This window comes from Tympanuchus pallidicinctus, unplaced genomic scaffold (genome assembly GCF_026119805.1).
Source record: "Tympanuchus pallidicinctus isolate F22 unplaced genomic scaffold, pur_lepc_1.0 scaffold3, whole genome shotgun sequence".
NCBI lineage: Eukaryota > Metazoa > Chordata > Aves > Galliformes > Phasianidae > Tympanuchus > Tympanuchus pallidicinctus.
In genome coordinates this window covers 63563287-63578265 of record NW_026294747.1, presented here as the reverse complement: position 1 = coordinate 63578265, position 14979 = coordinate 63563287, and the positions used below count along the sequence as shown (strand labels likewise).

At 44.2% G+C, this 14979-nt stretch overlaps 1 protein-coding gene across 3 annotated transcripts in view; it reads left to right on the top strand.

Annotated features, from left to right (window-relative positions):
* Nucleotides 1-14979, top strand: part of PLCD1 (phospholipase C delta 1) — a 48320-nt gene that overhangs the window by 12446 nt on the left and 20895 nt on the right. For 2 of the 3 annotated variants that reach the window (XM_052696748.1, XM_052696747.1), the window contains exons 2-3: nt 1415-1579; nt 11142-11370. In XM_052696748.1, the coding sequence (XP_052552708.1) occupies nt 1415-1579; nt 11142-11370 (394 nt within the window). Of the gene's footprint in view, nt 1-1414; nt 1580-3801; nt 4044-11141; nt 11371-14979 lie in introns of those variants that run through there. The other variant, XM_052696749.1, reaches the window with a different exon arrangement.

Genomic DNA, 14979 nt, shown 5'->3' with positions numbered 1-14979 from the left:
TGGTAGTTTATTTGTTTGCTTTGTTCAAATAGCAGCTATTCAGGGCAGTAATGTCTTCCAGAGAGGGGCAAAGACGGTGATATGGAAAAATGCCACACTGCAATGTCAATGTTATTGCATAAATCAGTTTACTTGGATTTCTATCCTGTGAGCATTGGGAAATTTCCTGTGATGGGAGTGTTGGGTGGCTGCAAGTGGCCAAATAGTTATTAATGAGAGTCTCATCTGCATTGTCATGATAAGGTTGGCAAAAGTCACGCTGAGTTGGGATGTGCTTGCTCAGTACTACAGAGTAAAAGCCTTTGATGCAATGACAGAGGTTTAATAGGCAAGGTGCCTATTACAGAAAGCCCAGGGTGTGTTCCTCATGCTTCATTCTCTTGCCCACCTCTGCCACTTCACCCACTCTTGATCTCTAATTAATGGCTTGTTTGAGGCACAGAATCTGCAAGGTATGTCAGTATGTGGAAGTCAGCTATTGCTGAGACCTTCAAAACCAGACAGAATGGAAAATGTGTGTTTTCAAAGTCTCAGTAGATGACTGCTTCTCCTCTAGATATCAAAGTGCCTTCCTGAATCTAGTCTAAGATCTAGCCATAGCCCAGAGTTAATCTCCAAAGTTCCTGGGACCAGAAGGGGACTGCCTTTCAGAGAGGGAAGGGAGACATTGTGTGTATCCTGTTTCTGTGAAGGAAATTTGTTCAGAATAAAGCTGAAATCTCTTCAAAGGTCACAACAGTACTCCAGTTACAAGTTACACAACTTTCCTTCCTCTGCTTTTACTGCTGTATTGTTCTTTTTATTGCTTTTGCATGCTAATTATATCTGCTGGGAAGAAGATATTTTATGCTTGTGAACCACCTGAGGTTGCCCAAGGAGGCTGTGGATGCCTCATCCCTGCAGGCGTTCAAGGCCAGGCTGGATGTGGCCATGGGCAGCCTGGTCTGCTGGTTGGTGACCTGCACACAGAGGGGGTTGAAACTGGATGATCACTGTGGTCCTTTTCAACCCAGGCCATTCTATGATTCTGTGATTCTAATTGTACTTAAGTCTTCGGACTCAATCTGAGAAGTCCACAAGGCTACAGTCTCTTTTATGAACGTAGAATGTGACACGGCAGATTTCTGGGTCCCTCTACCCTGCTGTTCTCCCTAGAGCTGGCTGCACTGCAGGTGGTTTGTTTTTGTCTCTCACTATTGTTCTGTGGCAGTGAAAAACCTATTTACATTATTATTGTATGTACAGAGGGTGGACCAGGCTCTGAGCACCCTGATCAAGCTGTAGGCGTCCCTGTTCATTGCACAGGAGTTGGACTAGCTGGCCTTTAAAGGTCCCTTCCCACTCAAATAATTCTGTCTCTATGACTGTTTCTTTTGCTTACTCTTCTGGCATTACCACTACTGTTTCTCCCTAGGCTTGAAAGATGACAAGGACCTGAAGTTCCTCTTGAAAGGCAGCCAGCTGCTAAAAGTGAAGTCAAGCTCTTGGAGGAAGGAGCGGTTTTATAAGCTCCAGGAGGACTGCAAAACCATATGGCAGGAATCAAAGAAGATGCTGAGGTCTCCAGACTCACAGATCTGTAAGTAAAGTTCGTACCATCACAGGCATAGGGCACTGACTGCCTGGGGCCAACCAGGACCATTATGAACTAGAACCAGGGGTTCTTGGGGTAAACCAGAGCCAGGACCATTGCACAGTGAGCATAATGACATGGAACCATGAGACCAGATCCTTCACACATCCTGTATCATACACTGAGTTACGCTGTCTGCTCTGAACACAGCTAGGAAGAATCAGGAATGTCAGGAATGGTCACATTTCCCAAGCTCATGAGCTACTGCTCAGAATTGTCATGGGGCAGAACAACAGGAACCACAGGGGCTGTGCGACATGGCATGGTGTGACAATGGAAGTGCAGGGAAGGGCACACCGACAGCAGTTGGCACCCAGCTGTCCCACTGCTGTGTGGGATTATCACAATGGGACAGTTGGCTATACTGGGTTCAGCAGCCCTGCCTGGCTTATTTCTTCCCCAGAGTACAAGTTCAGGTTATTCAGGTGTCTCTGTGGTTGTACTTGATTCTCTAATGCCCTAGTGCTCAGTGTGAGACATAGGTTGAGCATCCATGGCATGGTATGGTGCACTTTGGCAGTCAGTCTGGACAACTCTTATCTTTGCACAGCCTTTGCGAATGCATTGTGCAGTGCAGGTCAGTAATTATGTCTCACGAGGAAGCCACAGAGATGCGGAGATTCAAGGGCTGTCAAGAGATATCTTTGGGAAGGAAAACCTTTTCCCATCCTTATCTTGGGAAATCAAAATCTGCCCCCATTGCAGAAAGCCCGGATATGACAGTCAGTAATGTATGGGCACAGGAAAGCCTATCTATACCAACATCACCCATCTTGGAGCCATAACTGGGACCAGGAGCTCCTGGTCATGATGTCAAAGTAGAATTAGGCAGGCTATCTATTTGTTTTGTTTTCCACCTCATTTGGTATTTTTCTGACATATTGCTCTGTCCCTGATAATCACAGTCTGGGAAAGCCAAGAGGTAAATAAATAACATGTAACACATTTTATAGCATCTTGAAATGTGAAATACTGTCTGCACTATTTAAACAGTTGTTTTTGTAACAGTCACAACTAACTACGTGAAAAAAGAGTCTTCCAGATTGCACCCACAACCCACAGATGATAATGAGGAGTAAGACAGTAAAGCAAAATATGTTTGGTTTACTACCAAACTCTTCTTAAGTGACCCTGGGCAGTTCATTCCCCACACATTTCCTTTTTGCTCATCTATCCAGCAATAAAAGGCTTTGGATTAGAAACCTAATCCTTACTGTGTGTCCTGAGCTCAGCTGAACTGCTTAGGTACCAATACATTAACCCATAATGACAACAATTAATGCAAAGGCCCTAGGGAACATTTGCTCGTAAGGAATGCCTGTGCCATTGAGCTGTCTCATATAAAAGCAAAGTCCTTTCTCAGATTATGTCTTGCTACAAAACAAACAAGGGTGTGAATGGAGAAGAATGGAAACTTTGGAACTTTAATTTTTGTGCTCTGAGCCAGCAGTTTCCAAATTATAGAGTCTGAGAGCACCTTCAGCAGCTGTCCCAGTCCCATCTGATTCCCTAAAGTGAGTGGGTGGGATCCTCATGCCGTGGCTTCAGGGGCAGTGAGGCTTGCTTGGAGAGGCTCTGGTTGATCCTATTCTCTCCATTGCTGATTATATATTGTGTTCCTCTTAGCTGGGTGTTGGGCACAGGCTGGGAGTGTGTCAGTGTGGATGTGGATTTACACCAATCAAGATACACTTTGCTAACTGGGCACAGCTAGCGTTGCCACACTTGGGGCAATCCCACATGCTCCTGAAGGGGCATGCACTTCCTGCTGGCAGTTGTGATGCAAGCTTATGGGAACACTGGAGGGCCACCTTGGAGTGCTTTCAAAAGCACTGTGGATATGCCTGAACCTGGCAGTGATCAGGAGAGATGAGCACTGGACTGATGCTCAGCCCCCAGCCACAACCTCAAGACCATCTGTTTTCCCATTTCTTTCTCTGTTTGTCCTCTGAGACCTTCCATCCCCAAGTTATCAGTGTGACTGCTGTGTTTGAACTCGTTTCTTGGGCTTCTGATTTCACCTGATTTGTGTTTAGCTACAGAGGGGATTATCCCAGCTTCAAGCTGTGACCTCTGGCAGGTTCTATTGCTACAGCTGCCTTCACTTTTGGCTTGAGATTTGCAGGTGGTCAAAAGACAGAAGAAGAGTGCAGGATTGTTGATTTGATACTCAAAAGGCAGGGACTGCGAGGCGAGTCTCTCCAGAAGGTTACCCTTCCTTGTTAACAGACAGCAACCTTGCACTCCAGTGCAAAGCCTTTGTAAAACTGATGATAAGCTGCCTTTTTAGGAAGGAAAAAGAATGAGCAAAGTGGAAAATGGGAGATTTGAGCACCAGGTCTAATCTTATCTGCGGCAGAGCTCACAGCAGGAAGATGGAGGCACCTCAGAAGAGCAAAGTCTGGATAGGGTAAGGGTTATACTTTTGTGTTTGGTCAGTTTCCTGTTATTCCTGTTCCTATAATCAAGCAGAAAGGCTGTTTGTAAACCATTGTGCGGTGGTGCCTGTAGGAGATAAAACCAGGGATCTCTAGAGTTAGATTAAAAAAATCTCAGCTGAATGAATTTAAGAAAAACAGCAACATATCAGGGCTGTCACAGGCACAGATGTTGCCTGGATGAGATACGTGGTGTACAACCATTACCTTCCTCTGTTGTCTTTTATTTTAAACAACTGGAAATTCAGATTGGATGCTGTCTTGATATCTCTGTTACCCACAGGGCTTTCTGGGGAATAGGCTGCCATTCCAGCATGGTTGCTACATAGATAGAACTTAATCTATTTATTCCGTATTATCTATAATTGGCTAATTTTCAGTATGTTCTATTTAGGCACAGGAGAGCCTCTAACAACAGAGTTCAAGTGGCAATATTAGCAGTTTGGGGGCAACAGAAACGGCTTGCGCCTTGTAGATGGCTGGTGCAATCAGTGCCAGATTCCTCCTGAACATCATTGCAGTGGGAGGGAAGGAAGCCATTGGGGGTAGAGGGGTTTGCATTCAAAGAGCAGCAACCCATCAGTAATGCTGTCTTGCTTAGCTTGGTCACATCATCAGGTCTCACCTCCATATAAGAAAGAACAAAATGCCATGTGCTGCTTTCAGTGAAATCGATTGTTGGAATTGTTAAACCAGTTGAAATCCCTACTGTGAGCTCCCTTGAGCCAGACTCGATCCCTTTAAAAACTCTCTGAACTTGAGGATTTGTAGGGATGGTTGAAAACTTTCCAGTGAAACATCCTGATGAGCGCTTGGCGGAAAAACCAGAGAACTGAAAGGCACAGCGACAAGGTTGAATGAGTGGGTATGATTCAGGGACATTATAACAGGGCTCAGAAGGGGAAGGGGCATTGCTACCTCCTGCAACCTCTTTCTGTTTGTTGGAGGCTCAGAGAGGTGATGCTTCCCATGACAGCCATGAGCGACCATCGCACGCTGCGCAGGGGATGACTCACTGGGGGTGCTCTGTGAGTCACGAGCCGTGCAATCAAGAAACAAGTTTATGAGTTTTGGCTCAGATATTCCCATTTCTAGCCAGAATGCTATTTAGTGTTGTTGTTTTTTTGTGTTTTTTTTTTTTGTGGTTGGTTTTTTTTTTTTTTTCTTTCCCTCTGTTTTGGTTAAAAAAAAAAATCAGGTTGGGAGCAAATTGCCTGGAGGTGTTTAAGGCCAGGTTGGATGGGGCAGTCTGATCTAGTGGCTGGCTGCCCTGCCTGTGGCAGGGGGTTGGAATCCGATGATCCTTCAGGTGCTTTCCAACCCAAGCCATTCTGTGATTCTGTGACTCAGTTTACAGAGGTGAGCTAAATTCAGTTGCACAGCTGTTTAAATGAAGATTGTAATACTGCATGAAGGCGTAAAATCGATATTTGGATCCGACAATTCACAGTATTAAAAATGCACTGAATTTGTTCCAGTCCTTCCCAGTTCCAGTTTTTATATGGCTTAAACACAGTACAATTTAAAAATATATTTATAGCCTCCTAGCAGTGTTTGTCAGAAAGCCTTTCCCTTCATTTTTGAGTTCCTTGACATTTAGTAACACCCTTAACACACCACTTGACGAGCATCCCATGCTGTTCTTGTGGATGGATGAACGATTCCCTCCATTTAATTAATTTCCTCACCTTGCCTTTAGGAGAACAGAAAGGATGTGATATTTCTGAGCTTACTCATGTCAAGAAGTGAAAAGTTTAAACTGTTCCCGTGGATCTGATAAGTGCCAAAAGCCAACAGAAACTCTCAGCAACCTGCATGCACGCAGCAGGCAGCTGGCTGCACCAGCAGCTTCCTCCTGGGGTTGGTTGGGTGCATTCTCTAGGTCTGATCATTGCTTCGTGCTCAGACACATATTTGTCCCTGGAAAAATATTTGCTGATGTGAATCTGTTATGCAAGGCAGCCATCAGCTGTGGAAACAAAACCGTCTGTCTGTGGGTCTCATTAGTTTTTATCAAAATCATTCAACCCATAAAACAAGTCGCTTTGATTGCAGAACTGCCTTTGGGTTTTTTTTCCTAATTTAATTTTAAAACAGGCCACCACGTGAGTTTCTGGGGCAGTTTTCAACATAGGCTGTCTTCTAGCAACTACTGACCTTATTCTCCACAGCATATGTTAAATGCAAAGGTGGAAGCGTTGAAAGGCCCGATCCAAATTTAGTGGCACTGTAATGGCATGAGGAGTAGGAACTGGTTGCAAAAATAGTTGGCAGGGACCTGCTTGTGACGTCTGGAAGGAAAGTAAATACAGATCACTCTATTTACATCAGCACTCCTAGCTGTGTTGGTTATACAGAAAGGCTGGGTTAAGACCTTTTATTAAAAGATATTTCCAAACAACTTGTAACATCAGTTGTGCACTGTGTATTGTCAGCTGGTGACACAAACCAGCAATAAGAGTAGATCTGAAGTTAAACAATGTGCTCAGCAAGTCAGGGAGAGGGGAGAATGGATGAGGAGTCAGCAGTTGAGAGCTTGGGTAATTCAGGCATGGGGAGAAGAGTGGGCAATGTGGTCAGGGCTAAGAAGGCACAGAACAACAGGACCTATGCTGAATCCTTTTGTGAAAGCATCTAGCAGTGGTAAGGGTAACCACTGGATAAGTTTGGTATTCCCAATCCAGGGAGCTAGTTACAAAGGTCCTGATTCTACCACTAGCATCAGTTGCCAATGGTGAAGCTAAAAGCAACTACTTTTTCTGGTGCAAAACTGGAGAGAGAAGCAGCACATCGTGCCAGTTTACCCCATGTGCTCACTGCAGCCACCCAGCAGTGCAGTCCTGGGGTCCAGACCTTTGTATGTTTTTGCAAGGTGCTGACCAGACGTGGCTGAGCGCTGGCTGGGCTTGGGCTGGAGGTCTGGTCTCTCTGCAGACAAGCAGTGTTGTGTGCAAATATGCAGAGAACTATGAACAGCTCAGTACATTTCTCATCTGACAGTAAACAGTAGTGACTTAGTGAGACAATTAAAGTGGGATACAGTAATTCAGTGTGACTGAATGCCACATTGCAGAGATCACTTGTTAATGAAAAGGAAGTAGGATACGGAAAGTGAAGGATATTAAGGGCCCCCAGAGTGACAAATATTGTCCCCCTCCTCTTACAAGTAACTCAAGGCCAGCTGTTTTGGCAGTTCCTCCGAGTGTCCATACATTGACCCTCATCTCTTTGTCAGCAAAAGTACAAGGAAAGAGAAGCAACTTGCTGTCCTTTTGCTTTGCATGCTTAGCTTGCAGGAGATGCGGCTTCAGTTCCTTACCCTTCTTTTCTGTAAAACTTTTGTCTTCTGTTCTTCCTTTTTCTGTACTGTTTGGGATTAACAAAGTGTCTGTGCTCCCAGCACAGTCTTTCAGAGCAATGACTGGAGAAGAGATGGACATTGCCTCTGGAGCAGAAACCAGTGTTCAGGGTTCATCTCTCAGACTAATGCTGCAATCATACAGTGCCTTGTCATGCTTGTATGGCTCTTCAGCGTTTATATTTTTGGCTACCAAGTGGCCTGCTGTGCATACATGTGGCCTTACGCGTTCCCAAGACCTAGCATCTCTGGGTGCTGTTTGTAGGGTGGTGGCCCACAAATGGCCTAGCCTGCTGCATGGGTGCACGGGGCTGCAATCTTTGCTCTGAAATGGATTTGAGAGCACCTTATAGAAGATGGTGGGGCCAGCCCAGGTCCTGGTGGGAGGGAGGAGAGGAGCCTTGCTTGCTCTGTAGGGGAGAAAATGTCTTTAGGGTCTGGGAGAGCATTTGGGTCAGGTGGAGACAGAGGTGAGGCTCCATGCTACTCAGCTGTGTTGGACCTCACATCTCTGTGAGACAGAGAGGAGTGATTTCACCAGCTCCAAGGAATGTTGGTGTATGTTTGTGTGAAGAGGGAGCTGTGGCCATCAGCTGTTGTTCATCACATTGGCACCCACAGCAGCCAGGAAGGCTGACCAGGATGTAACCTGTTGGACTCCGTGCTGGGAGGTCAGGAAGGACACCAGTTCCTTGTGTTGAGTCACAGGTTTTGGGCTTCACACAAACCACCTTTTCAGCAGACATAAACGCTCAGGAGAAGCAGATGCAAACTTTCCAAATTCTCTTCTTTTGGTGGTTACCTCCCCACTGTGGAGTGTTGGAAAGGATGGGGAGGTCACAGAAAGATGCATTTGATGGGTGTTTGCTGCAACTGCTCCTCTCCTGAAAAACACTTCTCTGTCCCCCAGTTATTTCTAATTTCTCCTTGGTTTGGGACTGCTTAAAATAGTGTGCTCACGGCCCAGGAGCAGCTGATAATGCATTCATGCAGGCTAAGATTTTCCAAAAAAGAGATAACATTTGCAGATGGCTTGGGCTGACTCCTTTGGTTTTGGCTTTTATGTTGATAGACGAAAGCAGTACACAAGCCCAAACTGTGGAAAGCTTTAAAAAGTGTCTTCCCTGTTTGTTTGGGTTTTTTTAACAGTTCCTGCATTGGTAGCTTCTCTTGGCTCTTGTGTGAAGGCAGTAGGTACTGATCTTGTTCTTCAGGCTTCCTTGTACCTTTTCTGCATGAAAGAGCTTCATGCTCTTCATTATCCTCTCCCCAGTAATATACCCCATGGAGATTAAGGCAGCCCTTCCAGCTACAGGTTTTCAGTTTCTTTTCCCTCCCACACAGCTCTCTCTTTCTTTTTTTTTTTTTTCCAGTAGATTCACTTTGCCAGATAAAGGTTTCCAAAGAATACATTCTAAATTTCCAATATTTAACATCAGATTTTCTAGTCTTGGAAACACTAGATCATTGCCAGCCCAAAGTTTAGGGATTGATTGCACTAGCAGACTAGCTAGCCAGTCTGAAAGGACAATAACTTTTATGAGCCAAGCAGTGGTGAGCAGTTGGCAGGTGATGAGGAACAACAGGATGATTCCTCCACTTGCACTGCCTTAACCAAGAGAGACCAGAAGTGGAGGAAGATCACCTACTTATGGATTGTCTGCATGGCACACATCTGCATTTGAGATGCTCAGTCTGAGCTTCTTTTTTGGTCTAGGATCCACTGTAGCCACGGATTAAAGCTTTGATTCATCTCACCCTCAAAAGTTTGTTTCTAGATGGGACAAAACATTTGTGTTCCAAAAGTTTTTGTTTTTTTTCCCCATTAGGGGAAAGGAGCCAAAGCTTTAGATATATTTTGACTGAATCCCACTGAACATGGTAGCATCCCTTACAATAAAGGTGTAAGATGTACTGTGCTACCTGAGGTACACTTCCTGTCATTTTCCTGATGATTCCTGTCATTTGCCTGTTAATGAGCAAATTCACCAGCAAGGCTCTCCACTAGCAACCCAGCTGCAAGAGAATTGAAGCACTCTTCTCTGAAGATTATTTTAGCACTCAAAACCATAAGCTTTCACTCAACAGTAAGTTGGCTAGATAATGTAATTCCACAGCAGCCCATCCCATCCCCTCCCATCTCATCCGAACACAACCCAACTTAACTCTTTCCTCCTCTGCCCTCTGTCTGATCCACTGTTGGCCTTTACCAAGTGATAATAATAGACCACACAAAGATAATTGCTTATCATCAGGAAGGAACATTGCCAGTTCTAGGAGGAGTCTCAAGGCATGTTCTGGCATGGAAACCAAGTCAGAGAAGTGTTACGGAAGACGCTGGACCACCCCAACACATGGTTGGAATTTAAAGCAAATGTCAAGTGTTGGTTTTGGACAGTCACGAATTTTTGAATTGTTTGTAAGTCTATGGTATTTTTCTTACCTCGTCAGCTGAATATTGCTGTTTCTCCTTGAGGAGAAAAGAAGAATTTCAAATTCTAATGAGCATCTGATCAATTTTGTGTGGTCCCAGGGCAGACATGCTATAACTGCACAGGGTGGACATTGAGCTGTTTATTTCTGCGGTGTTGACTTTGAGTGAACTGAGCACTATGCCAGTGAAATGGCACCAATTTAAATGAAGGCTCAGGTAACAGCCTGGGGGTGTAAGCTTTTTTTTTTTTGCTGAGTAGTGGCAATATTTTACATTCTCATACTACTTTTCAACAAAGCTCAAAGACAAGCGCAAACAAGGTCAATCTCATACCTACATGACAAAGGAAATAGATTTTACCCACAGTTAACGATTTGAGGTAGGAATAATTTTAAACCAACTTCATTCAAATTCACTGAGAAGAGCAGTATAGGGTTGTCTCAGTTACTTCCTTTTGCTTCACATTATGTCTTGAAGGTTTTGGGGGTGCACATGGTGAACCTGGTGTGACTTCAGGGCTCATCTGCATTACGTGATGGTCAGAGATGGGAATGGGGAGGAATGGGTTTGAAAGCCCATATTTTGCTTTCTTACAGCAAATAGGATCAAGTTGACCTTTGGCAGAGGTGTGGATGTAGCATGGTTGACAGCAAACTGCCCTAAGTCTTGGATCTTTTTCTACCCAGTTTATACTAGTGTGGCTGAGAAGAATATATAGGATTTTATGTGTTACCTTTTTATTTTTTGCAAATTGAAGAATGACCGTTTCAGTCCATGCCCTGCTTTTACTGAAGTCACTCCTCATTTTCCTGTGGACCTTTAGAATTCTTTGTTTCCAGTTCTGGAAGGAGAACAGCTGAAGGTTATTTGATAGATGGGGTGTGATCATGTTGGCCATGGTCCTAAGGTCTTTAGAGGCAAAGATAAGTCAGGGATGCTTCAAGGACTGGACCCAAAGTCTTGACAGTGACTGGTACCTCATCAACGTGATATTAGAGTATGGCACCCCTGCAAATTCTGCTTCTTTGTTAAATACACGTGAAAAGAACAAAGAGTTTTGATTTGTTTTTATGTTTCTCGCACATTTTGCTGCTTTTGATCTGAGGTTTCTTTAGCATTGAATTTGTGGAAGCTGGAAAAAAATCAAGAGAATCCTCCAGCTGTGGGAGGGAGAGGTTGCAGAAAAAGGAAAAAGAGTAATTTCTTAAAATCCATCACTAGGCAGAGATAAGGGTGAGCGAACCCCTGCCGACAGCAAGCTCTGTTTTCTTTCCACAGTCTCTATTGAAGATATTCGGGATGTGAGGTCAGGCCATAAAACAGAAGGTATGGAAAAATACGCCAAGGATGTACCAGAGTATCGCTGCTTTTCCATCATTTTCAAAGACCAGCGGAAAAACCTGGACCTCATTGCAAGTTCAGAGGATGATGCCAACCACTGGGTCTGCGGCCTTGGGAAAATCATAGCCCACAGCAACTCCATGAACCAGAAACAGAAACTCCAACAGTATCCTTTGCCTTGTAAAGCAATTAATTGCACACAAAGATGCACTTGTCTTTCTCTGTGGGTGGAGTTAGTCGTATAACCCAATTTTTTTTACTACTGGCCCTGGACACTGAGTTTTCTCTCATCATTTTACTGATTTTTGTACCTGGGCGAACTCCTTGGTGTTGTTTTGTTGTTTTTTTTTTTCCTGTTCACAGTGATAGATGCAAGAGTGGATTCAGGCTTCACAGAGCTCCTTAAGCAATGAATTGCTCCCTTCAGGGTGCTCCAGATAAAACAACCATCATTTTTTGTGTTCTTCAGGGGTCTGTTTCACTTGCACTGCAGTTAACTCCAGGACAGGCACTTTTTGGCAAGGCATGAAAGGCCCATACTGCTTATCATGTTTCGCAGTAATATAAGGCGATTCTGATCTTCTGTCTGCCAAGTTTACTCCAGGGTAGCTCCACTGACTTGAGCGAAATTACCCCTTGTTTGCCTCAGCATGGGAGGAAGTTTTGCTTTGAAAGAGACTGCAGTTGCTTTAGGGACAGTTCAAGACAAGGAAGGGAAGCGGAAAGAAAGAAAGGGGAATGAAAAGAAAGGGAAGGGGGAAGAAAGGGAGGAAAAGAAAAGGAAAGGGAAAGAAAGGGAAGGGGTCAGTTGTATGAGGAGAACGAGTTAGTTAGAATGAGATCCTGGCTTTGCTCAATTCACAGGGAATTTTCCCCAGGGCTGAATTTCACTCAGTAAATTAATTGCATCCATATGAAAACAGTCTATCTGTAGGTGTAGTTTTTGCTCGGTTTTCTGCAGTTCCTGTATGTCTGAGGCCCTGACTGTAACATATGAACCTGCTGGCTGATTTCACCCCGATTTGACAGAGCAGTGGTGGTTGTGAAATATTAAGCTGCCTTAAGCTTCACAAAAACAGGCATCCAGCTATCAGAGAGGAAAACAGATAGCACTTGGCAGTGAGGGAAGGCTGTGTGAGCTTCATGCCTGGTTTGACATCAAAGAATCTGTGCAGACGAGGGGCGATGTGAAGTTGTCAGCAGGGGAAAATCACAAAGCTGGAGACTGAGCAGGCACCAGGGGGCCTTTCCCTCAGCCAAGGCTTCCTCCGTGTGGGTTCCCTGCTAGGTAATAATGTAGTGATGATGAGGGAAATGGCACAGAAATGCTGAGCTTTCATCAGGCTTTACTCTTCTGCGGATTCTCTGAAGTATGAAGTTGTGGCACTGAGGGACATGGTTTGTAGGTATGCTAAGGATGGGTTGTTGGTTAGGCTTGATGACCTTTGTGGTCTTTTCCAACCTCAGTGATCCTGAGTTTAATAAGCACCTGCACCACCAGAGTGCAGCTTGTTTGAAGGAGTCAGATTCCACTAATTCTGATATGGGCACGATGGTGTTCATGGTGGCAGGGTCACTTCCCAGGCAAGTTGAAATCTTGAAGCTTCGCTGCTGTTGGAAATGTTAGACTCTGTTGGTTTTCCTTCTGAATGTGAAAGATGCTTCCACTCCATGGTATATGGGGAAAATCTGGGCCACAGAAACCTGTCCCTATTGCTGAAAAACTTCCCTGTAAGAAGAAATCAGATTGCTAAGGTGTGAGGGGGAAATAACAATAGCATTTGCAAGGGAAGAAAGCTGTAAATTTCCAGTGTGGAAAAGTACCTCTCTGACTCTGGAAAGCAGAATTGGAGCTAAATGGGGTTGGTAGGCAAGCCGTATTTCTGGAAGAGTAATTACTGTGTGGTCCTGGCTTCCAATCTGGGATTGTCTCAGGTCGTTTAACGTAACCTGGAATTACAGAACAGCATGATTTCTCATTTGAAATTTGATTATGTTTAATTAAAGCCTGAGATTTTAAATTTAGCCCATCTTCACTGGGTTTGCTTGGCAGCGTGGGTTTATTCACATCTTCCTTAAACCTCAGAAGTGTTCTCTGCATCTGTGAGCACAAAAGGGGAAGAGGCAGTGGAGAAGTGCTGCATCCCCTGCCTGTCCCCCATCCATCACTGCAGAACTGCTATGCAGTGGATCTTTTCCACCCTTAGAAACCTTCCAAAGCGGATAAGGAATGAGTGAGATTTTGAAAATGAGTATTGAAAGCAAAGACTGTGATTGTTGCAGGTGGGGTTTGTTTGGCTTCCTTTAGAATGGAGGTGCCTGAATTTGTATGTTATGTGTCCTTTCCAGTCCTATACACCTATAAGGTAAAACTTCTGCGTGCTTGAAGAGTATTTCTGATGTTCTTGTACATACAGTAGTGTTTTAGTAAGCCTTAGATTCAGCCCTCAACTAGTTGGCATAGGTTTTTTAGCAAATACTGTAGGTATGTGTGTATGGATGACTTTAGGCCAGAAAACACAGGGGGCTTTTCATTTGAGTGGTGTGGCACAGTCTGCTTCATTTCTGGGATTTGTATATGAGCTTTTCTTCTGGTTAGGAATAGCTTACCAGAAGTTCTGCAGCATTTCTTTTCAAGCACATTCTTGGGATATCTGCCAGATCGTTTCAGTCATTCTTCTTTGGTTTCTCATAGAAAGCTGGTAGTCCTGAAGCTGGCAGATCCTTTAAAAACAAGAAGCAGCCTCTTTCTGGAGGCATACCAGAATGAGAACTCTTCTTCCTTGTCCCCCCATGCCCAAATAGACGATGGGAGGTGAAAGGAAGACCCACAACCAGGGCTGCAAAATTGTGTTTGTATCAGATAAGAAGAATTTCCTAGAGTTGTGCATCCCTTCTGTCTGTTATTTTAGGAAGTTTGTGAAGGGGAGCTGGAGTGCACAGGTTGGGTGGGAATGGCTGGGAATGGTGCTGTTGGCACCATGTTGTCATATGCTAAGCAGATGCTCTTTGAGCACAGCTGGTGGGGTGGATGGTGTTGTGCTCTCAGCAGAACATCCCAGGAAGAGCTCACATAGGAGCTTCATGATTCAAACTTGGTTTTCTGGGGAACTCTCCAAGCCAGAACCTGGTTCAGGGCCCTGGAATATCCTTGGGAGTCAGAGGAAATGTTACCTCTATTTTCATTTCCATGTGTATGAAAGAGGAATATTACCAGGCTAAGAGAGATGCAGTGTGAGATCATTTAGCATATGCCAAGATTTTTAAAGACATAAAGCTCAACTTTCCAAGAGACCGACAGAACTACCAAACACTTTACACATATTTCCAAGTGTTTGGAAATATTTGAATGCAATGGTAGCTGTTAGTGAGTACCCTCTTTCAGAGTTATATCTACAGCCCCTATAGGCTGTCACTCATCACCTCATTTTGGAGATGATTTTGAAAGACCCGGATCAAATATTATGGCACTATGTGCCCCAGCTGGTGTTTGCTACTTCTGAAGTTTATTTTGCTAAAATCCATGTTTATATCTTTTCTGGAATGAGTTTGGAGCAGTGCTTCCTATGCAAGCCATGAAAGATTGGATTTATGGTGAACTAATTGTTATTTCAGTGATTTTTATGTAGAAAAATAGGATATTCTTCTGGATGACCTTTGTTATTTGATTGTTAGAGCAAGTTAGAGAGATACAGTTGGCTTGATGGAAAAAGTTATTTTTTAATTTGTTTTTTTGTTTGTTTGTTAAAAACTCCAGGTTATCTCAACTACCTGA